This window comes from Fringilla coelebs, assembly GCF_963513975.1.
Source record: "Fringilla coelebs genome assembly, chromosome: 5".
Classification (NCBI taxonomy): Eukaryota; Metazoa; Chordata; class Aves; order Passeriformes; family Fringillidae; genus Fringilla; species Fringilla coelebs.
In genome coordinates, this window is record NC_140033.1 from 6,577,098 (window position 1) to 6,602,058 (window position 24,961).

At 45.3% G+C, this 24,961-nt stretch overlaps 1 protein-coding gene across 1 annotated transcript in view; it reads left to right on the forward strand.

Annotated features, from left to right (window-relative positions):
- The window catches only part of CAMK1D (calcium/calmodulin dependent protein kinase ID), a gene marked incomplete at its 5' end in the record, with an annotated part of 208,691 nt that overhangs the window by 74,394 nt on the left and 109,336 nt on the right, over positions 1-24,961 (forward strand). Inside the window, 1 exon segment of the mRNA XM_084206841.1 lies at positions 17,175-17,306. Within this exon segment, the coding sequence (XP_084062967.1) occupies positions 17,175-17,306 (132 nt within the window).

Sequence of the window (24,961 nt, forward strand, 5' to 3'; positions counted from 1 at the left end):
CATGTGTTTGCAGCTTCCTGGCAGACCTACCTCAGTTCCTGCTGGTGAGTTTCAGCATGTGGCTGGGTTGAATCTATGAAATTTGTTTCTTGTTGGGTAAACAGCTTGTGGTAAGGTGCCAGGGACTGCTGACACTGTCTGTGTTTGGACAAGTGACCCTCTGGAGAAGGGCCCCTCAGCAGCTTTATGATTAACATTTTAATGGCATGCTATCAGGGAACGTTTTTCTCAGGAGCAAATACCCGGAAAAACCCATGACTGAAACTGCTCCTGTGGCTGGAGCTGGCACTGCATGGTTGCTAGGTGTGCTGGAGGCTGGCCAGGTCAGCTGAGGCAGAGGAGGCTTCCTTGGAGCTTGTTGAGGTCCCCTTCTCTCACTGGGAAGGGAAAGAGCTGCTTGCATGGTGATACCTCCTCTGTTTCTGCCTGACTGGATAAATGGCACTCTGCACCATTTACTAGTCCAGGCTGTTGTGGTTTATTGGAGGATGCTCAGAGGGATGCCTCTAGTTTATGGGAGTTGCCTCCTGTCTTGGAGCTGGGATTAACCAGGGCAATGCACAGCCTGGGCTGTGCTGGGACTGTCAGAAGAGACCCTGAGCTGCTGCCCTGCTGTGCTGGGGGGAAATGAGGTGCCATCCTTCGTATTTAATGGCCATTTTTGGGAGCAGAGGTGTTCTCTAGGCATATGGAAAAGCTGCAGAGACCATCCCTGGCCCCACCTTTCACCCTGTGTGTGTGTGCCAAGGTGGGTAAGTGTGAAAATGGACATGGTAGAGATCCAGCTGGGGGAGAGGAGTGGACCTCCCTAAACAACATTCCTCATAAAAGCAGGAGCAGGAAATGGGTAGCTTTCTAAGGGTTCCTTCCCACCCTTAGGGCAGCAAAATTCAGTCTGGTTTCTATTGCCAAGAAGCTTTGAAAAGCTTTGAATTGACTCTGTCCTTTGCTGATGTGACTCAGCATAGCATAAATCAGTATGGCTTCATCAGCACAGTAACTCAGATAAGTGCAAGGAATGGACCTGGCCCACGGATAACATGGAAATAATATAGAAAGCCAGGGATGAATAATTTCAGAATATAGATGTAGTCATGGTAGTAGTAATAATAATATTATTTTCCCTAGTGGGAGAAAAATAGACCTTTCATGGTTGTTGTGCCTGGAGCTATTAAATATGGATGAGACAGATGAAATGCTGCTTCTCCTATTACACAGAAATGAATAAACAGTAATTCTCAATCACTATATGCATCTCAGGCTTGAGAAACCCACAAAGACAAGTTAAATATGAACACCTGCTAACATTCACGTGTGCCACTCTGAGGCTCTGTCAACAAAGAGAAAAGGTTTGCTACTTTATAAAGACTCTGATGGCGACTCAACCAAAGGATATTTACCCTGCTAAAGTTAGGAAAATCAGTTCAATGCCAAACGTGGGGGGTTCACTAAACAAGACTCACTGGGTTGATGATTCTGTTTGTTTGTTGCAGCTTTAGCAGTGTGTGATGTAGAAAGCAAAGAACACTTCTGCAATTTTAAATTTTCATGGCCAAGATGGGGGGAAATGATGCCAGCCTTCTAGGGAATCTCTTTTCTGGGGAAGAACTGAGCTTTAGTCCTATCACAGATGATAAAAGTGTGGGGACAGCAGCCTGTGGTACAGAAGGAAGGCTGAGGCAAAAGGTGTAGGGAGTAGAGGCTGTGTGTGACCTGGCAGTGTGTGAAGACATTCTCCCAGCTCAGTGATGGGTGATGGCCTGGGGAGACCTGGGGTTAATCTCCTTTATGACCTTCCTTGCCCTAATTCCCATGTATTCCATGTGTGTGACAGCACTGCCTGATCCCATGGGGGAGTTATAAGGATAAAGGCATGAGAAGTTGTGAGGGTTTGGGCTATTCCTGCTGCAGGGATGCAAAGGCAGATTGATGTATGGCATTTAAACCTTGGGATGTGAACTTTAGCTTTACTAGCTGTTCTGATCCCACAAGGAAGAGATGACTGCTATATGCAGTGGTAAAGAGCACTTAGAGCAAAGATAAAGGAAGACAGGGGCTCTGTTTATTCCACAGGAGATCACAGAGACTGTTTCTTCCATGTATTTTTGATGCAGCTTTCAAAACTGGATTCCTTGGATATCTTGTGGTAATTCTCTGCTGATCCTCTAAAGTCAGAGGTTGTCTTTATTACTACATGTCTGATGTACTACTAGGTGACTGGGTTGCTTAGGTGAAAATGCAGTTGTTGGAATCAGGCAGTATTTTCCATGCACTTTTCCTTGGTTTTTTTGCCATGATTTTAACCTTCTTTAACAGGAAGTTCCTGATGGCTTCACTGTCCATGCATTTTGAATTTATGCCTGTGAGCTGCTGTTTGCTGCTGCTCTGCTGCCTTGATTGACCCTAAGAAATCTGTACTGGGTCAGACCAGAAATGCAGCTCATGCAGTGCCCTGTCCCTGCAGACCCTGTCTGGGGAGGAATGCACAGGTCAGCATTTCAAAGTAATGCCTTTGTAATACCTGGCTACTCCCCTAGCATTCTCTGAGATGTGTGCAGGCATTTTCTGACACTCAAATGGTGCCTTTAGTGGTCTGGGATGAATTTTATAACCAGCATTTATCTAGTTGTTTCCTGAATTCTTGTAAATGGCTGCTCTGCCCTATGGAAAGAAGCTGGATGAAGTGTTTTGGATTGTATCCTTGCTACCTACCCTCGTGTGCTGTCACCTCATCCTTGCTTTAGAAGGGACAGTGACCACCTTCCCTGCTCCACTCCCAGCTTTATTCTGCCCCCCTCAGTTTTCCTTTCTTTCCTTTCTGCAAAGTGTCTGTTGACTCAATAATCCCTCATAATGTCACTGTTCCATCCTTTTGATCATCCCCTCCCTGGTGCCATATCCTGAGGTGAGGAGAAGGATCTCAACAACACAAAGCCTTCAGGCTGTGGCAAACCACTTCCAAACCACTAACCACCCTTAGCACTGGATATTAAATGGATTTACCATTTATTCCGTGCTGTTTTCTGTCCTTTAACCACTTCTTTGTTCTTGCAAGAAGTTTCTCCTATCCCCTGACAACTCATCTGCTCAGAGATTCTTGAGGCACCCCATTGACATCTGAAAAAACACATCCACAGCATTTTCCCATCTGCATAGTTGTTGACCCTTCCAGAGTATTCCAGTGCATTTATGAAGCCTGGATTTCCTTCTCTAAATCCCCAGTCTTTTAGACTGTTCCAGGTGTTCAGTAATTGTACCTTTGGTGAGACAGATGTGCTTCAGTAGAGTTTTTACTGACCTGCTGATGTCAGTTTTGCTAATCTGGAGTGCTCTGTAACTCCTGACTGATTTCTTTGCATCCCTTTTCTAAAGTTAGAAGTTAAAGTTATGTTAGCTGCCTTCTAAATTTTGGGTGCACATACAACTTTAAGAGGGAGACTCCAGCCTGTGTTTAGTTTCATGCCCACATTCCCCTAGAATGGTTGGGTCAGCCCAGTCTATGACCCTTTTTACCAGCATTGTAAAGAAGGTTTCCAGTGTAAAAACCTTCCCAAACCTCCCTGCAATGATCTCATATGACAAAAACCTTAATTGTTTTTGTGGTAGTCATGTGAGTTTATTTGTGCTGCATCTGTAGTTGGTTTCATGCTGGTCCCTCAGTTATCTGGCACACATCTGGCTTCTCACATCTGCAGAATCAGTCTTTACTGAGTTCCCTGCCTGGTGCAACTGTTCTTTAGGTGCTTCTCCCCACCCTTTCAAGTTCTTTTATTTTAGCCACCGGAACTTGAAATGCATTTTTGCTTCCTCATTTGGACACACAGTTTCTGGGTTTGAGGATGTTGTCTTAATTCTCACACTTTCTCTTGCCCAGCTGCTTAGCCTGCCAGATCTCTCTGTTTCAAGAATTTCTTTACCTGGGGCAGATATCTGGTCTGTGTTTCCAGCATCAATATTTTCAAACAGTGCTTATGTTTCCTGCAAGTTTTAGCTCTCCTGGTTCTGTCTCCCAGGACCTTCTCACTTCTTGTTTTGACAACTTTACTCATTTTTACAGGTATCCCTTTAAAATTCCATGCAACATTGAAGATTTAACACAGTGTAAAAGTGTAACACAGCTTTCTTTCCTGAGAATTCTGGGTTTGTCTCATGCCTCCTACTATAGGTTGAGAGTTTCTTGTTTCTACCTCTAGTCACAATTTAAAAACCATTCAGTATATTTGTGATTAAAACCCATTATGTGACATGGGCAAGCAGTTGGTTACTTAGCATATTTAAAATGTCTTTCACTGGAGAGCTATGGAATGAAATTATCAAGCATCAAATTTAAAATGAACAAAGAATTCTTTGTCATATAATTTGTGCTTCATTGTGCTTAATTCTGCAGGAAAGTGAAATTTGAAGTGTAAATGGGTTGGAGAAAATGAATTACAGAGATTAGTTCAGGATGGGTAGCTGAGACATGATGGGTCAGTGCAGCTGTCACCTGAACAGAGATCCCTTTCCTGGATCTCTGACTGCTGGAGGCTGGGGGATAAACAGGGTGGGAGGAAGTCTTGTGCTACATGAGCTCCATTTCTTAAACTCTTTGTTAAAATTAAATTCCTACCCCTGGAAGAAAGCAAAACTTTTCCCCAAGGAAGTAACATGTTTTTTCTGCTATTCCAACAATTTCACATACATCCTTTTGACTGGTCATGGCCTCAAAGGTTATTTTTCTATATTTTTTAATGGGCTCAAAGGTTATTGCTTCATGGTGAACTTCCCCATGTGATCATGGTGGGCAGAGATGCTGTCTCATTTTGATTTATTCCTAAATTCCAGGGATCAACTTGTGCCCTTGCTGTCAGCATCGAGTGTCCAGCCCACCCTCCCTTCAAGCCCTTTCAATGACAATAAAAAGAAGCTCCCCAGGAAGCCAAATTTCTGGAATATTTTCAGATTTTTTTCTTTAATCAACTTTTAACCTGTGTGGAATACTCTGCAGCCCATCCCTTCAGTGGGCTGGTGTATCACCAGAGCATCTTTGTACCTCACACAGCCTGGGGCAGCTTTTGGGGCAGCTTTTGCCAGCTGGACTGTGCAGAGCTTGGCTCCTCAGCCTGCTGCCAGTGGCCTGTGTTTGCAGTATTTTTGGGAACTGGCTTTCAGATAACCTTAACAGTGCACTAGGAGAGATGTTCCTGCAGTCCTGCTCGTTCCTTCTCACTCTGCCATGTTCTCCTGCCTGCTGGGTCTGTCTGGAGGCACAGAGCCTTTCAGGAGCTGCTGTGTACCCCATGAGTGTCATGAGAGTTTCTTTCCTGCTAGTCATCTGGCTTTGAAGCCTCCCTTTGGGGAGGAGAAGGGTCCCAACCACACAAAGCCTTCAGGCTGTGGCAGACTGCTTTCTTGGTGACCCCTAACACTGGATATTAAATGGATTTACCATTTATTCCACGCTGTTTTATGTCTTTTAAGCACTTCTTTGTTCTTGCAAGAAGTTTCTCCTATCCCCTGACAGCTCATCCCCTTTGGGGTTCTTTAAACTTCTGGAGTGCAGGTCACCTGGGAGGAAAATAAGCTGCTTCCTTTCTGTCCATGGAATTATGCAACAGCTTCCAAAGAAACACAGAAATGATTGCTGTCAGGTTTGAGGAGTTGTGTTCTCCTCATCAGCTCTTGGGCCATTTTATGGTGCCTCTCATCCCTGCTGTCCAAGGTCTGGGCTGGGTTATCTGGATGATAACCAACCTGAAGGATGGGCAGCACAGAGGTGGCATTGTCAGTGTGTGTGTGTGTAGCATGTCAGCCTGAGATGGAAATTAGTTCTGAGAAACTTCATTTTTCAAACCAGTCAGGGCGTGTGGCAGCCATCTCCTAGGAAACTCACCATTGTATTATGAGACCATAATGTGCTGTGATTACATTTCAGATAAAGGGAATCAGCCTTGCTGTCAGGTTGTTTCTGCTGAAGTTTCCCAACACAGAGGGACATCCCCCTGCAGCAGCTGGCTTTGGTGGGTGTTTGTGAGCTGGCTGAGGCGCTGGGATGGTTCCCCCTGTGCTGTTGTTCCCTGGAGGGTGGCAGGGCAAGGCTGAGGGATGGCTGGCCTGCCTCTGCATGTGTTTTACAGTGTGCTGGAGCTGTGGGCAGTCCCAGTCTGTCATGGCTCTGGTGAGTCAGGTGAAGGCTCAGGAGCAGCAGCATGACCTGGGAAAGCTGTAGGACTTCAGTCTCTTTCTCCTTAAGAGCAAATTTGGCAAATACATTAGGACTGTTCTCTATTTAGACTAAACCAGTTGCTACTGAAGCAGGAATCTGAAGACTTATTGAACAATGGGGCAGAGACATCAGTGTGTGTCACTGCTGATGTCTTCATGGACCATCCCAACATGGAGATTGCTTCCATGGACCAGACTGAGCTCTTTGGGCAGGGGGTCTGTCCTCCTTTCTGATGAAATGCAGGAGACACCAGCACCTTTTCTGTGATTGTCTGACCTGCTCAGCTGCTCTCATGCAGCTCTGCCATGCTGGAAGGGCTCATTCCCTCTTTCCCTGTGTTCTAGAATCACACGGGCAAGGCAGCAGAAGGCAGGGATGGCTCCTGCAGGGATGGCTCCCATCCATGGGAGATGGGATTGCTGCAGGGGTCACTGCCCTTCTCTGCTGTTACAAGCATGGGATGAGCTCAGAGGATCCCTCCTTGGCTCCCTGCTTCATCTGGATCCGTGGTTAGGCTGGGAAGCATTTGGATGGAAGCTGGTGCAGCTTCTGGTTCCTCCCATCTCCCTGGGGAGTTTCATTTCTGCCAATCCCTTCTAACCCTGTGACATCAAAAGATGTTCAGAGCAGTGTGGAGGGTGGTGACAGTGACTTTATGGGAGGAAAGGTGTGCTGGTGCTGAATCTGTTTGGAGAGTAACCTCAGGAGTCTCGACACAGCACCTTAAAAACGGAGCCATGGAGAAATTCCTCATCAGCAGAAGCTGAAAGAACCCCCTCTCTGCACTCAGTTTTAGTGAGAGTGACCGAGGGTGGCACATGTGGAAAGTGTGGCAATTCTTTTTGCAGAAGTGTCTGTGAGTTGCAAAGGCCCCGGTAACTTTGTGTACAGTTGGACTGAAATAATCTTTGCCAGAGTGTTTATTTTCAAGCCTGCCAGTTGCTAGGCAAACCAGTTTGCTGAGTTTCTTAATGTACCTCAGCTCAGGCATGAAGCCACATGTGGATACATGAGTGAAGAGGCTGGGGAGTAGAAAAGCAAATGCTCTTCCCTGTGTTTTGAGAGGTGGCCACTGGGAGCAAAGCTGCAGATGGAGCTCTGAATATCCTGCAATGCCTTTTCCTACCAGAGCTAAGCTCTGAGCTGTAGAATTTGTATTCCACCATACTGAATTGTCTTTCTCTCTCTCTTTTTTTAAATTTTTTTTTTTATTTTATTTTTTTAAAATTCTAATCTTCAACTTGGAGTGGGCAAGGATACAAAATGCACATCATTTTCAGCCCAGCTATTTAAAATGGATCTGCAGGGCTGGGTGAGGCAGCAGGATGGGAACAGGGCAATTAGAGTTTCACAGAGCACAGAAGGGCTGGTGACAATGGGAGCTGTTCAGCTGTGCCTGTGACAGCTCTGAACCCCGTGCCCTCCTCTTTCAGGGGCTGCTCATCACATTCATGGAGGTGCCTCCTGACTGGTGCTCTGCCCTGGATCTGAAGGATTGCAGTGGAAAAGGCAGGTGCTGGGAGAGGTGCACTGGTCTCATGGTGGAGTTACCTGAACTAAATTTGCCCTTAGAACAGGCAGAGCCATGCTGTGATCATCTGCACTAATGTCTGGGCATCTCAGGTGATCTCTGTGACCAAAGCCCTGCAGCAAATGGAGCAGGGGGTTTTGGCTGACAGGGTTTAGGGATCCTACAGACACACAGTGGGCTGTCATTAATTCTGGGTATGACATAAGCATCTGCTGGGGATGCTTTTCAAAGTACACTTCAAAGTACACTCAAAGCACTTTTAGATGATGCAAAGCTCCCAGCTTTTAAGTAATTAAATTAAATAACAATCACAGAGTTGTTAAAGTTGGAAAAGACCTCCAAGACCACCGAGTCCAGCTGTTAATGCTGCCATCTTCAGCAGCAAGCCACGTCCCCAGGTGCCACACCAGTCCATGGAGTTCCTGCTCCTCAAGGTCCCCAGCTGTGGAATGGACAGTGCAGTTCATGAGAGGCAGGGTTGATGTTGGAAAATCACAGCCCAAGGGATACAATCCTTTGCCTCTGAGCACTGGGGAAGGCTGCCAGAACTGACACTGGGGCTTCATTTTGTACAGAAATGCCCCTTGAATGAATGAGGTGCTGTGCATACTTTTGTATCTTGGATTTGGGAAGTTCCAGACACCTTTAGGTGAAACTCTTGGCTAAATGAGAGTTTCCCGTGGATTAGTCACAGCTGCAAAATTATTGGATCTTTGAGCAGTGGATAGTTCCACCTTCCCTACAGACCTCTGCAGAAGGAATGTAGGAATTGTTGGAAGCAAAACTGCAGTGTCTGCCTTGCTTTGCTTTGCTACAATATCATCTACTTGTTCTAGAATTGATTCAGCCTCTTGGAGAATGCCACACTGGGACAGATCTTTTCTGGAGTTTCCATGTGGAGAAAGAAGAAAGGAGGATTTTTCAAATTGGTGTAATCTACTTAATATGGCCAGATAAGATCTCCAGAAATAACAGACCCTGCATATGTCAGTGTTAGAATAGGGAAATGCTTTGAAAAAAAAATAAATTATGGAGATCACTTATGCCTCTAGAAAGTTTTGAGGTCATTCCTAGAAGAAAAAAAAAGGTTATTTTCTTGTGAGAATGCTGCCATCAGATAAACCCTGCAGATGATGAGCTCCTTTTGACTCATAAGATGAAAGTGGAAAAAAAGGTACTTGAATATTCACTTTGGAAGGAAAGTGACCATCAGTGGGGAAAAAAACCTGCTTAACAGCTCATTTGTGAAGAGTATAATGGAAGGGATCTCAGGACAGAGAACTGTGTGTTTTTCTTGATGGCTTTACTGTGACTGCCACAGAGGATGTAATGTAAATGTAATAGGCCTTTAAAGACAATACTTCCCTTTCTAATAGGGGTCAGGATTAATCAGAAAGGAGCAAACAGTTAGGAAAGAAAATGACTGTAATAACAAACATGACTGGGGATCTGAGCTGGGCCAGTTTCCCTTTTTAGCATCCATGCATCACTGTCTCAGAACAGACTGCATGGCATCCTATTAAATTAGCATACACCAGGCAGCTCAGACAAATGAGTTCATCTTAGAAAGGGAGGAGGTTCCTCAGAAACTTTCATTTTTGGCTTAATTTCTGTGCCTTGTGGGGTCCATTCATCTTTGAACCCAAATCTTATGGCATGAAGTCTGCATGCCTCACTCTGCTCTGCACCTGGCGGCTTTTCCTGACTGGAAGTCTCCTTGTTGTGTGTTTCTGTGCCTTCACCCTGCTGCTGTGTGAGCTGGAGTGGCAGGAGGTGCTGGGGGTGTGTGCCATGCCCTGCTGTGACCTTGGAATTCATCCTGGAGTAAAGGATTAATCCCAGCTACACAATGGTTCACATCATTTCCAGGGATGTTTTCCTTGAGTGAAAATCACTGCTGCCCTCTCAGGGGGTTGTTGCCTCCTGGTGAAGGGAGTCCAGGGTTGTGATGGAAACCACCTTGACTATACTGGCAAAAATTCATCCTTCATGGTGTGCAACTTTAAATCTGTGTTTTCTGGCTTCATAGAAGTCTCTTTGCTCTAAGTAGCTTTCCTTTAAGTAGCTGACATGGATTTCCAATCTTAATCCCAGTTCTTTTAGTGGGTGGGCTCTTTTTTTTTTTTTTTTTTACTTTCCCTGAGATTATTAAATATTGAGCAGCTAAACTAGAAGAAATCATATGCCTCAAATGGGCATTAAAATTCTTGCAGCTGACTCTGGTGACAACTGTTGTGACTGTAGACAATAGTACCCACAAAAGCCAGAAGTTAAATTCAAACAAATAGGAAAACTCTTGGTGGCTACACAAGATCAAAGCTTTGTGCTGCTCATTCTGTTGCAGACTGAAATGGTGAGTGGAAACCCAGCTGGTTTGAAAGGAGGTGAACAAAGGATCACACCTGGAGTGTGATATTGTTGGGTGGCTCTGTTATGGTCATGGCTGTAAACCCCAGCAGAGATCTGGGTGCTGATGGGGTTGCCTCCTCCCAAACCTTTTGTTAAAGAGGAAGCAGCGGAATGGCTGGAAAGAAAAGTCTGGAATTGGGGATTTTGTGCTGCCCAACCCCTGGGTATGGTGACTCCAGGGTCCTTTTGTGCTGTGGCTGCTCACTGCAAGCCCACAGTGATTTTAGGGCACCTTGGACAAGACAAAGTGCTGAAGGAATGGCCATGGGGCAATGGCTCAGGGCACAGAGTGAGGTGTGAGTGCTCCAGGAAGGGAATGGCCATGGGACAGTGGCTTGGGGCAGAGTGAGGTGTGAGTGCTCCAGGAAGGGAATGGCCATGGGGCCATGGCTCAGGGCACAGGGAAAGGTGGGAGTGCTCCAGGAAGGGAATGGCCATGGGGCCATGGCTCAGGGCACAGAGTGAGGTGTGAGTGCTCCAGGAAGGGAATGGCCATGGGACAATGGCTCAGGGCACAGGGAAAGGTGTGAGTGCTCCAGGAAGGGAATGGCCATGGGACAATGGCTCAGGGCACAGGGAAAGGTGTGAGTGCTCCAGGAAGGGAATGGCCATGGGACAATGGCTCAGGGCACAGGGAAAGGTGTGAGTGCTCCAGAAAGGGAATGGCCATGGGACAATGGCTCAGGGCACAGGGAAAGGTGTGAGTGCTCCAGGAAGGGAATGGCCATGGAGCAATGGCTCAGGGCACAGGGAAAGGTGTGAGTGCTCCAGGAAGGGAATGGCCATGGGACAATGGCTCAGGGCACAGGGAAAGGTGTGAGTGCTCCAGGAAGGGAATGGCCATGGGACAATGGCTCAGGGCACAGGGAAAGGTGTGAGTGCTCCAGGAAGGGAATGGCCATGGAGCAATGGCTGGGGCACAGGGAAAGGTGTGAGTGCTCCAGGAAGGGAATGGCCATGGGAAAATGGCTCAGGGCACAGGGAAAGGTGTGAGTGCTCCAGGAAGGGAATGGCCATGGAGCAATGGCTCAGGGAACAGGGAAAGGTGTGAGTGCTCCAGGAAGGGAATGGCCATGGGGCAATGGCTTGGGCACAGGGAAAGGTGTGAGTGCTCCAGAAAGGGAATGCCCATGGAGCAATGGCTCAGGGGAGTGAGGTGTGAGTGCTCCAGGAAGGAGCTTCTTGCTGCAGGAACACCCAGCAAAGAGTATCTGTGCCTCTTGCCATTGTTGGAGTGTTCATCAGGACAGAGCAAAGAGCATTTTGGCACAGTGGGAAGTGCTGTTCATCATCTGTGGTGGGTTAAGAGCAGCCCCAGGCTGCAGCATCAGGCATCTCCATGGGATCATCACGGTGGGCAGGGATTGGGATCAGCCCTGGAGAGGGGAACTGGGGTCAGACACTGCCCAGGGCAGGGCCATGTCTGCTGTTAGAGCAGGCACTCGTGGGGCCCCAAGGTAGGAAACAGCATTTTCAGTGGTGGCTGGGAGGCTTAGTGGAAATTAAATGAGTGGGGAGGCTAAAAATACCGGCGTTAATACAGTGATCCCAGTTGTTGTGCTCTTGCCCAGGCAGAGGAAGCATTGCCATAGAAGGGGCTGCAGGGTTGGAACTGTGTGTGTGATGAATGAAAATAGCTAGAAAAAGTATTTGTGCTCTAAAGCCACCAGATTAGTCAGCTTTGAATTTATATTCAGTTCCTGGGAATATGTAGAGAATTTGGTTTCTGTACCATGTGTAGCACAGTCCCAAAATCCTTCTCCTTTTCTCTTAGCTGGCTAAAACCCTCTCCACACTTCTGTGTTGTTAACTTTGCATTCAGACATCACCAAACTATTGGAAGTTAAATTGTAAATTCATTTTCATGCAGCTGTCAGAACACTGATGGACGTGGCTTTGGAATAAAAATCTTTATTTTCAGCTTTAGTTGGGTTTGTGTTGGGATGCACATGGATGATGTGTGAGGAGGTTTACAAAAACAACTGAATAGAAAATGAAAAAAAAAGAAAAGAAAAGCAAAAAGGGAGACAATGAAAAATGGCTTGGTAGAAAAGTGGTCTGCAGGACCAGAACCCCCTGGTGTGTTACATAGAGCTTGAGCTCATCCTGCAGTTAACTCCTTGAGGCCCATGGAAGAAGCTGTGAAAATGCTATAAAAGACTTTTTCCCCTCTGTTTGTGGTGCAATCCAAAGTCACCTTTCTTTGGAGAGTCAAGGAGCAGAATTTGAGTGTGGCTGCCAAAGCCACACTATGAAAATGTCCTTTAGTTGGATTTGTCTCCCTGTGATTCAGTCAGGCTTTCTGTCTCAGGGGGGATGGACATGGTGTATTTTTCAGATGTTGAGTGTTCAATTTTTTTTTTTCCCCTGGTTTGGCCAGGGCAAAGTCCACGTGGGAAGCCAATTGTATAATAATTAAGAACATTAGCTATAGGCAGCCTGAAGATGTGAAATCTGTTTCCTGGCTATGTCTATTGACTTAGTGGGACAGAGCACCTGCTAATGCAGTGGAAAACTGCTCAACATTGAGGTTGAATGGAAAAAATGAATTCTATCCCTCCATCAGCTTTGTCTTCATTTTGTCAGTATTTTTGTCACAGCAATTTTTTTTTTGAATGAGAACAGATTTGCTGTCACAGTATATGCTGTTCATTGTATTTCAGAAATTAAGTGTTCATAATAAGTTATAGTTCCAACAGAAGAAGGAAAAACTTACTTGTTCTTTATTTTGCTTTGATCTGCAGGATAGCCTGGCCTTGCAGCCACTTTCTCATAGAAAATCCGGTCTGTTTGGGAATGAATAATGTTCATATTTCAATGTTAATCTTGAAATTATAATCTTTAAATCTATATAAACGATAAATAATGCATGAGAAATAATTTAAATTAATCAAAACTTTAAAAAATTGGCATCTCATAGGATACTGCACAGTCCAGGTGTTTGCAAAGGGAGGAGGAGTCAAAACCTCTTAAGCACCCTCTAGAATTTGCAATTTTCTCAATGTCACTCATCAAGTCCTTTAACATTTTTTTTTTCCCTTACATTGTTCCTAATTCATATGGAAGTGATCTAAATAATGAAATTATTCCTTGCCTTAATTAGAAGTTTGAAAAGAGCAGTTCCTCCAGGGTAAATGATAATATGGTCAAAACTTTCAAAAATAGGTTGTTGCTGCACACGGATTTTTGGCAGCTAAAATGTTTCATTTTGCAGAAGTTTCTTGCTTACCCATTTCCACCACTGTCCTACTTCCTCAAAGCCATGATACTTTTCTTGCTTGTTTGCTATCATCTGCAGGGAAAATTCTGGAAGGATTTGGAAGCTCCTCCTCAGAGAGGTGAAGATTTTGTCCCTGGGCGTGTTGGAAAAGTTGCATTTTCCTCCTTCCCAGCTGAAGGGAATGGTGCATCCCAACCATTGAAAACACTTTCACAACCATAATTTTTAGCTAGTTGATCTCCTTTCCAATTTAAAAAAAAAATAAAAATCTATATCACAGCATGATATTTGTTTTTTCTCATTTTTTTCATACAACACTGCTTGGTGATGTTTAATGGAAGCCAAGGCCTTTTCATAAAAGTCCTGTCATGTTGATGGTGTAAAATTCAATATTTTCATACCCCAAACTTCTGTCTAAAACTTTGCATTAAAAATTACATTTTAAATCTCAGTAAAGAATTGTAATTAATTCTTAGAAATGAATTGCTTTTTTCATTAATATAATGATTTTAAAAGCAGTATTAAGGGAGAAAAAAATCTTTAGCAAGCCTGCTGAGCTGGTAATTCTGGGGAACCTTTTTGAGAAGTTGGGGATTTGCTGTAGGATATATTGCTGTTAGCAAGAAAATGAGCAGCCTTGTCTTTCTGACTTTCTCTCTGATATTTACCTGTTCATGCCTGAGTCAAGAGGGGTTTAGTGGAGGCTGGATTGTGTCATTAGGGGTGGATGAATTCAGCTGCATGTTTGAAACTATGATAATTGCTTGCCCATCTATTCAGTATTTTGACTCTTCCCTGACTCCAGCAGACTCCAGGAGCATCTTTGCTGCCTCTCCCTTGCTGGTGCTCCCTCCCACCCTTTCTTTCTTCTTGCCCTACATTGCTGAGTCTCTGTTTAACACTCTGATCCCTCCCTGCATCTGTTCCCTTCCTTCTCTTTCCTTCCAGCACTTCTCTTTCTTTTGTGCACTGACTCATTGCTTGGTCCCCCTCCCTTGTTCTGTGAGCACAGGAGTGCATGAAGTGCACAGAATGATGCAGACTGCCTCCCTCCTGCCTCCTCACTTCTCCCTCCTGCCTTCCCAGCAGATCCATCCCAGCTCTCCCCCTCCCCTTGCTCTTCCCAGCATTAGCAATTCCCTGCCATGGCCTCATATAAAAATCAATGTAGAAAAGCACCCTGTCCATGCCCGGGGTTGATGTGGGACCAAACACTTCAGCTGAGCTTCAGGTTATTTCATGCTGCAATGAGAAAGGTTGTTAAGGAGATAGGGAGTTTGGTTTCATGAGTATTGCAGAGCTCCACAAAAAAATTTAATTTAAATTCACAGAGGCTCTTTCCAGCCAGGGAAACCATGTCTGTCCTGATAAGTGGAGGAAGAAATCCAGAGAAATGATGGAGCCAGCAGAAAAAGAGGTGCTTCAGCAAGTTAACTATATTGTGTAGAGGGGAAATAAAGGGGTTTCCTCTGTTTTGTTGTCTGAGATCAGCAATGAAGTGCAGATTGGGATGGGAGCTCCCTGTATTTTTATAATATCATAAACACTGGGAGAGCTGTGTGATCAGTAAAGGACTGGTGAGAATATTGCAGCTTCCAGCCCCATTTAACTGAGGGCAAGGAGCCTGCTCAAGACACAGCTGGAGTGAAGTGCTGAAAGCTTCAGCAGATGGGACTTGAGGGGTTCATGAAATACAGCTGGGAGCAGCCCTGTGTGCATTTCTGAGTGCTCTGGTCTGCAGCCAAAGCTGGTGAGCACCCAGAGGACTCAGAGCTTTCCTGCAAAAGGGTTTTATTGCAGTTCTGCTCTGGCTGTCCCAGGGTCAGGATGAAAGTCTGATTTGGTAAATTGAATGGCTAGGGCTGTTGATAACAGGAAAGGAAAGAACACAATTAAAAACACTCTGGGTGGCTTGTTTGTGCAAACCACTTGGATCAGCTGTGAGGACCCTAAATTGGAGCCTGTGGTGCTCTGACATGCTGTGGTGGATTACACACAAAGCAGAAAGAGGAATCATTCTGCTACTCCAAGTGGCACAAATGTAGCCACAGTCTGTCCTTTTTAGTGAAAATGAGGCAAAACCTTTTTTGGTTCAGAGGATCACTGCCCCATGTAGACAATCAAACATCTGCATGCAAAAGTTCTCTTTTTCCTCAATTTCACTGTCACTATTTCCCTATCTGCTGGCTACAACAGGATTTCTGGGTAAACAGGTACTTTGTTTCCAGAGCAGCAGCCTCTTCCTTTTGCTCATCCACTTCATGATTCATGTGGCTGTTTTGCAGCTCAGGAGCTGTTGGTGAGGTCACAGCAGCCTGGTTGTGTCATCCAAGTGCGTGACTTAAAAAGGAGGAGCCTGTCCAGGAAAGGAAATTCTTTTGTTTATCCACAAAACATCTAGATAAGCAGCAGTTGTCAGGAATGAAAGGCAGAGAAAGTTGGTGGTGGCCAGCTGAGGCTGTGACCAAACATGAACCTTTTCAGAGCAGGCTGGAGCATGGTTGGGTTTGCTCAGCATCCTCCTGGGCATTTATCAGAGTGAGCTGTGTAGGAGAGCAGAATAATCTGCTAATGAGGGGAAATAATAAAGGAAAGGCTGGTTTTATTTCTTATAAATAAAACACAAACCTTCACAGAATCAAGGAATGGTTTGGGTTGGCAGAACTGTAAGGATTATATAGTCTAATAGGGGACTCCTATCAGACCAGATTGCTCACCCTGATCCTCCAGCTGTCATTGGGTTAGAAAAGCCCTTGGATCTGATCTCTCTTGGACAAAGTGGGTGCTTCAGGAGGAGGTTTTAGTGAGTAGGAAAAATTATTTGCTGTTCTTCATCAGGTCAATGCTCTCTCTGGCCCAGTACCTTGCTCCTAAAGCAGGAACAAGTTCCAGAATACCAGGATGGTCCTCATGTACCACTGCAAAGTCTGTCCAGAGTAGCAGAGTCTGAATGATGCTCAAATGCTCAAAAAATCTGGGAACCAAAAGAATGTGTCTATAGCACTGACTGTGAGGTTTTCCTGGCCTCTTCTTGTTTAGGTCCTGGGGTTTGGGAGGAAGCACTGACAGTGCAAGAAATAATACACAGTTATGAAATAACCCAGTGAAGGAGAGGCACTTCCCATTCTTGGCAATTGGCTGCTGGGGTGATGTTTCTTTATTTGTGTAACCCTCTTGGGGTAACCATAGGGAGGCTGCTACTAAGGCCAATGTTTAGACTTGTGATTGAATCCAATTCTTTGGCTTTAGTGGTTGCACACATCCGTTTGTGCTGTGGAATAACTCCTCTGATGCAGTCTGAGTCAGGGTGGATCCAATGGAGAGGAGAAGCCCTGGAGGAGCAGAGTGGGGGCCCTGACCTCTTGTGGTGACTGAGGAACCAGGAGCACTCCTGGCACTGGTGTGTCACTTAGTCCTGGGGACATTGGGCTGCTTTGTGAATTAAAAATCCAAAAATCTCAGAAAGGGGGAAAGTGCCTCATCCACCAAGTCAGCAGCCAGGCTGTGGTCCATGCCCCTGTGTACAGAAATGGTATTTTCTCATTTTCAAGCTTTGCTCATATCTCTGCTGGATGATGGTTCTTTATTAAAATGGTTATGTTTGGTAAGCCTTTAATGCACTGCATGAGTGTGAATGTCTCCATATGTTTGTAAAGGCAAAGAAAGATGTTTGTAATGTCATTTCTGTGTTTAACAAGAGCAGCTTCCAAAGGACACCAGAAGAACTATGTTCAATGGTTGTGTTTCAGTTAACAGGTTTCAAAGAAAAAGCACCACTTTAAACCAGGGTTTTTCTTCTCTTCTTTCAGGGGTGCATTCTCTGAAGTTGTTTTGGCTGAAGAGAGGGCGAGTGGGAAACTCTTTGCAGTCAAATGCATTCCCAAGAAGGCACTGAAGGGAAAGGAGAGCAGCATAGAGAATGAAATTGCAGTGCTGAGAAAGTGAGTACCAGACCTTCATTTCTGCCCCTTTGCTTCATCTAGACTCCTGCATTTGGGGAACAGTGATTGACAAACGTGAATGAAAAGTTGTTCAGCCCATCAGAGGCGGACAAGATTGTGCAAATTTAAATGGTGCTGAAAATGTTTTGAGAAATGCTCTTCTCTCATATTAATGCAGCTAGATAACTGCAAAATGGGAAAGGAGTGAGGCTAGAGTAAATCTACAATGCCATAGAGAGACTTTATGCACTAAGAATGTCAGCAGTTGTATCACGGGATTTGAGGAGAGCAGGAGCAGGGTTATCATTTTTAAATGCTTAAAAGTGTCTGTTTAATTGCTCTAAAATGATGACATGGAAGATGGTGTTAACCTGTGCCATAAAGATGAGTGATACCTCTGTACTTCTGGAAGGGACATGTGGGTTTTTCCCTTACTTTGGCTGGAATACATGGGTAAGAAAAAGGAATTTCACAATTGCTATGGATTCACTGTAGCTATTAGAGGTTTGATCCTTGCCTCTTCTTCATCTTATGCCCTGCAGGTGAGATTCATCTCACCTGACTTGAGACATTTGGATCTGAACTTATCACCCTTGACTTTCATTCTGGGAAACAGAAAGAGATTGGTTCCTTTAGGATTGATTCATGTAGTGTGCTTTAAACTTCCTAAAGTACCTTCTCATGGAGTTAAAGGTAGCACAGCTATACAGAGCTGCTCTGCACTGGACTGGACTCTTATTCCTGCTGCACTCCTGTCCCAAGTGGGACTTCTTGCCCCAGTGCTTGGTCATGTCCGAGGTGGTGGCTGATCATCTGGGTGCCACATGACAAAACAGATCCTGAAAACTAACTGGATAAAGAGCTCAGCCAGCCTAAGTCAAAGGAGCTGCCTCAAGGGCAAATTCAGACATCTCAGTAGGCAGAGGGGATCCTTTTCAGTGGAGAGACATAAATGGGGCTCCAAACAGCTACAACTATTTGCAGCAGTGCCTTCCTACTGCTGAGCCCACCTTGTGTCAGTACCAGGTAATCCCAGTGACAAAAGCAGCATGTTGTCTTGCTGTGTGGTGTTATTGAGAAGCTGTCATAAAACTCAACCACTGCCATGTCTGTAACCAGGCAATAGTGGCCAATAACCACAGCCTGAAAGTCTCTGTGTGGATGAGTTTGTCCCCTGGTACTCCTGTGTGGTGTAAGGGGGGCAATATCCACGTGCAGTAAGAACTGACTTGCATCAGCCTTGATCCTGAACTGGGAGAGTAGAGAAATCATTCTGGTTATTTCTTGCTTCTGCATTGAGAAATGTTTCTGTTCCCTGAAAACAACTTCCTGAGAAACCAGGAGGCAGCACCCAGGCTGTGCTATTCCAGCTGCAAGGGCAGGAGAGTGAGTGGGCAGAAAATGCCTTAATTTCATGCAATTAGATCTACTCAATCTCTTGTCCTGTGCACGTTAGGACCTTAAAAGAGAATGCCCCTTTTTTATCTCCTGGTGTCTTCCACTTAGCTGTTGCTAATACAAACTTTGCCTGTCATTGTCTTTATTCTGAAAATAGACATCCTTGCTTGCAGATGCAGTATTGAATTTGTATGTGCCACCAAGGAAACAATTAGAAAATAACAAACTAAATTCTGCCTACAGCTGAGGAGAACGGATATCAACCTGTTCCTCTGTTTAATGAATTCTCTGCTTCAAAAGCTGTCAGTAAAAATAGATTTGAGAGGGGTTGAATGGATCCTAAGCAGCTGTTGCTAAGCTCCATCTAAGTGCCCTTGCTTTTGTTTCTTGTAGCTTAACACTGAGTGGGAATGGCTAGTTCTTGTGTTGTCTGATGAGTGGGTGGCACCCCAGAGCCCTGGGCTTCCCTGCAGAGCTGTGAGGTGCCACAGCCTTAAATGTGCCATGCCCTGAACTGCCTCATCTGGAGGATGTGCACAGAGGATGCCTGGCAGCACCAGCTGGTCCCTGTTCCCCAAGGAGAAGGTGTAGAGGCACAGAGGATGGATGCAAAGCAGATAGAAATTTGCACAGGTGTTGATCCTAGTCTCCCTGTCTGGGTTTGCATTGTGTCTTTTGAGGGTGCTTTAATTCTGGTGGGATAAAAGTCCCCAGGACACCCTGCCTGGCTAAAATGAAGACAAACTCCTTGAGATCCTTCAGAGAATCCTTTTTGAGATCCTTCAGAGAAGGATCTCTTGTCTTACACTGGACTTTCTCCTCCTATCTTCCATCGGTAGAATTTTGTTTTCCTTCTGATAACCTCTGTGCTTTCTGGCAGACCTCTGCCAAGTGTTGTGAGATGTGACAACTCTTCTTGATTTGTGTTTCAAACTGAGGTCTGGTAGGAGATCCTGAACATACTCCCTGCAGCATCTGGCTGCTCTCAGGTGAGCTGCTCATGCCCCTGTATGTGGTGAGCAGGTTTAGGAATAGTCAGAGGTTGTGCTGGCATGTCCAGGATCAATGCCCACAGTGTCCCAGGTACTTTGTACTCTCAGACATCTCTGGTGAAGGTTCATTCTCCTGCCACTCCTGCCAAGTCATTCAGGTCTGGCAGAGTCAATATGGGAGAGGGTTTGAATGATGCTGTGTGCTAAGTAATGTTTAGAGGAGCATTTTTTTCAGTCAGGATTAAAAGTCTGAGCATGGAGTACCAAGGATGAAAACATGAATCCAGTGACTAAAACCTTTGGGTCCCCTCTCACCTCTGCTGCTTTCCTTCTGTCACAAGAATTATTGGCTGTGGAACTGCCCTTATTGAAAAGGCTTTTGAATAAAGAGTTTTACCTGCAGCTGCTTTGCTGTGCTCTCTTGTGTCGGCAGAGAGGGTGTGAGAGGGGAGGCTTCTGGGTCAGGCTCTTGGTGTGAAACCAAAACTTCTGTCAGTCCTTCTGTGTGTCTGGACTGAAAAGCTGTTGGGAGCATTAATCCAGTATTCAGTGCAGCATAAGGTCAGTGACTGCCGTGTGAGGTACATGGAAGGCAGGAGATTTTATCTGTCTGTGGGCTTGGACGCTCGGGCTGCCAAAACAAAATGACACATTTCAGGAGCGAACAGAGGAGCTGCCAGCCAACTGATCTGCATGTTTGTGTGAGTGCCAGAGTGAATCATGCATACTCCATAATTCTATTTTTCCAGCCATGGCCAACAAATCTGTTCTTAAAAAAGAAAAAAGGCGGAAGAGCCGTGAAGTCAATATTTACGCCTAGCAACCTTAACGGGGCTCTTCCAATATGGACTCTTGTGTCCCGTGGAAATCCATGGCAACATTCCCTGAAGACAAGGATGGGTGGGAGAGACTGAGTCTGCACTTAATCCAGGAGCCTGGGCCTGACAAAGCATTGAAGCACGTGCCTGATTTCAGGCAGTAATTAGTTCAGTGCAATCGGTGAGGAAGCTTAGCTCCCATTGCTTGGATGTCCTAGAGAAGGGTGAGAACCCCACTGTGTTTGGTACCTCATCAAGAGGGGAGTTTTCTTTTTATCTTCAATTAAGACATTTAAGACATGTGGAAAACATGCTTAGAATGTGTTTGAGGAAGAGGATGGGATCTGTAGAGCAGGGCTGTCCCAGCTGCATTAACTGGCTTTGGGGAGCAGCAGCACACAGTCACCTCTGTGTGACACAGCCCGCTTCTGAATGACGTGGGGGGAGTTTCATAACCTGCCCTGAAAGCAACTGTGTGCTGGTTTCCAGCAGAAAGAGAAATGCAATCCTTCCCATTGTTTGCTGTAGAATAGAAGAAATTTCTTCCACTTATGGTAATTGTGCAGGTGTGAACACGCTGGAAGAGGAATCCTCTGATGGATGGGTTCTTGAAGGCAGTGCAGAGTGTGAAGAGTGGGACTGCAGAGAAGCAGTAGTCTGAGGTTCTAGTTAAAGAGAGAAAAAAAAGCTTATAGGCCAGATAGATAAAAACATACCTGATTTGTTTGTAAGGTTGGTTTTGGCTTTTTTTTTCCCCTTTGGCTACACCACTATTTATCACAAGAAATTCTCTGCTGCCTGGGTAATACCTGCCCAGTTGTAAAGACTCAGTGCTGAGTCAGAGCAAAGCAAGAGAAGGAACAATAAACTGTGTGTAGCCCTGCACCCAGGTTTATTGATTGCTTAATGGAAGTAATGTGCACATGTGTCTTGTTAAGCAATACTGACTAGCTAGCAAATCATACTCTGCTTTAGCTAGTTTTTGCTGAACAGGGATTTAAAAAATAATTTCTAAGCCATTTAGGTATCTCTTACCTTCTCCCCCACCTCTTTACTATCCTAAATCCTGTGGAAGAGGCATCATTAAATTCCTTATTACAAATCAAACCCATGCCTTACCCAGGTCTGAGCCTTTTTTTCCTGTTAAACAGAGTGAAGTGTTCCCAGCAGGTCAGCTAAACTTCTGCCAGTGCTTTCCATCCCCTTTTCCTCAGGAGACAGGATGTTCAGGAGTGATTCATGCCCAGGCACTACCTCACTCCTTATGTGCCTGCACCTACAACCAGGAGCTGCTGCTGGGATAAAGAGCAGGGAGAGAGGCTTCTGCAAAGCTTGGGAGGTCAGGGCTATACCCAAAGTAAAACTAAACAAAAAACAGCAATGGAAAGTTTTCCTAATGTGGGTGGAATTGTGGGGGCTCCTGCTCTCCTGTGAATCAGATGATGGACAAAGGAGCCCCTTGGTCCATGCCAGGAGGCTGTGCTGGTCCTCGTGTTAAAGATAACAAATGTGGAAAAATCACCCCTTCTCAAGATTGACATGAAGGCTGCAGGGGTGATTAAAAAATTGGACCTCTTTGGTCCTTTTTAGCTGTCCATTGACAAACTTCTTGTAAAACCTCTCTGTCCCAGATTCTTATCTCTGCTATGCCCCAGCCCTCCAGAGCTGACTCGATGGCCTCCAGGAAGACGAATCCAAATTTAGTTTTGAAACCCATTAGTTACCTCTTATTAAACTCTTCTGTGCAATTTAACTCAGAATCAAAGGCTACATTAATTCTGAATAAAATTGGCCATGCAGAAGTTTAATGTGCCCTAACATGAATTCAGGCATTTAATTAATTCAGATGAATGTTCCTGGTTGACTTTGGGGGACAAACCCATCTATTCAAGCCATGATTGTGTTCAGGTCAAAAAGTACAGCCCTTGCAGGCCTGGGTGCTCCCATACTCCACTTTCCCAATCTGGAGGCTTTCCTGGTGCCCACTGATGTTGTCCTGTGGTAATTGTTTTTCTGTCCAAGGCTGCACAGCAGAGTACAGGGCCAGCTGAACATTCAGATCCTGTGTGGATAAGTGTTAACATAAAAGTGATGGTAATTAGATTGTGTAGCTGAGGTACAAAAAGCTGTGGGATTGACCCTTAAGGGGTTAATGACTAATTACCTCTTTGCACCCCAGCAGTAAGAGCTCTTCTTTCCTGTCAAGAAATGGATAGATGGTAAGGAAATGAAAAAACAAAAAAAACAAAAAAAAAAACCCAAACACTTGACATGTGTCTGTCAGGTATAATTTCTCTGGTGCTTTGCTTATTCTATAGACAAAACAGGCTTGCTGCTTTTTAAATTTTTTTCCCTGTTTTTTCTCCTCTGTGAATAATGGTGAGGAGATCGGCTGCCTCAGCAAGAATTGAAGAGACAGCTGGTTGTTATATTAAGTAATCACTCTCTGAGAAAGCTTTTATGTAGATTTACTTGTTAAAACCTGGCTTGCTCATGCCACTGCAGTTGCTCTGGGGTGACAGAAGGCTGACTCTGCTCTCCCTGTGCTGCCATGCTCCAAGCCCTGCCAACTGCAAATCCAGGACATCCCAAAAACCTGCTCCTCAGTGAGGTCCTGCATCCCCAAGGAAGGCTCAGGGTGCTCAGACAGGCAGCCCCCAGCTGGGGTGGGATAGCCCCTGGTACCATTAATGGTGTTGATGTCACTGGTGTCAGCCCAGGGCCCTTCCAAGAATATATTTGTTGGCATCATGCATGGATTTGCTTCATCACTGCCCCCCATAATCTTTTGGGCTGATCTGGATGCCTGGAGGGACCCCCAGTGCCTGCCTGTGGAGCCTCCCTTCCAGCTGTGCACTCCTGCAGAAATCCCTGCTAGGGAGGCAGGCAGGCTTGGAAAGGAGCCAGGAGCTACAAAACTCAGGGTAGGGGGACAGTTGGGCATGCCTGGAGGCTGACATCAGCCTAAACCATGAGATCATCTCCTGGATCAAGGAGATGCAGACTGGATGAATTGTCCTTCTCTGGTTTCAGGCAAAGGGGAATCTGACCCCCTAAATGTGGGTATGGCACGGGGCAGCTCTGCCTTGGCACTCACAGTTGGCTCTCTGTTAAGCAAATAGTTTTGCTGCAAAGAATTCATCCCAGTGAAAAAAAAAGTGAAACATGAAACAAAGCTGACACCATTCTCCATCACTAAGATGCTGGAAACTTTGCAGGGGAAGACTTGCAGCCAGGGCTGCCTGGATTGCACTTCATGCTAGATTAGATGTAGGCAGATACTGAGAAGCAGATCAAGGCACCTTAAAAAATCCTTAAAATGCATTAAGTCGAAGAGAAAAATCTCCTCTGAAGTGGTAATCACAGAATGCTTTGTATCTTCTCTGTCTTGCACAGTTCCATTCAGGTGCAGAGTGCTGGGTCAGGCTTCAGGGATGGTGTGTGGCATTTCTGTGTCTCAGCCTGACCCCACACCTGCACACCCAGACAGCTGTGTTCCTCCAAGGAGGTTACAGAGTGATGTCATTTCACCACAATTGCTGGATGGTGAAATGTCCTCTCTCCTGGGTGGTGGTGGTAGTTTGCCAGAGCTCCCTGGCATAACTGTTGTCATCCAAGGTCACCCCATGCCGTGACTCATCTCAAAAAATGTCATATCCATGTTAGAAGGAGGACATGGAAGCACATTGTCACTCAGTGCTCCAACTTTTAAAATAATTCAAGGAAATAACTGCTGATTTCTGAAAGAGTTCTAAATGTCCAAATTAGCAGAATGAGTTTTAGTTCAGAATGTCAGCCTTAGGTGGTGCCTGCTTCTGTGCCACACAGAATCACCAAATATGCTGACTTGGAAGGGAACCCCCAAGGATCATGGAGGCCAACTCCTGGCTCTGTGCAGGACACCCCAAGAGTCACACCAGGGGCTTGAGAGCATTGTCTAAAGGCTTCCTGAACTTTGGCAGGATTGGTGCTGTGACCACTTCCCTTGCACAGGTGGAATAACAAAGCCAGGGTCCTCTCAGAGCTCCTAGCTGAAGAAGGAGAATCTGTGATCTTACTTCCATTATCTAATTCTCAGGAAGATGGTTATGATTGTGTTTCAGTGATTATATTGCCTTGTCTGTTACCTAAAAGGAAAGACTTGTTAAGATGCATAAAGCCTTTTTAATAAGATCTAAAAGTCTGATAAATGACTCAGCTGTAAATCTGGATTCATAAAGTCTGTTCACCCACATATTTAAACCCAAGAGTTATCTCATTTGCAAGCACATGGCTTTGGTAGTAGGGAAGCATTTTCTCCAGTGGTTGCAATTCAAAACTTCAAGGATGTCTTGGTGCATAAAAGCAGCTGAGGATGTACTCAATGTACTCCTAGGTGGCTTCATCAGGCAAAGTACTTCCTCTTCTGTTTTTTTCTCCCAAGACTCTTATTAGGTAATCTGGAATG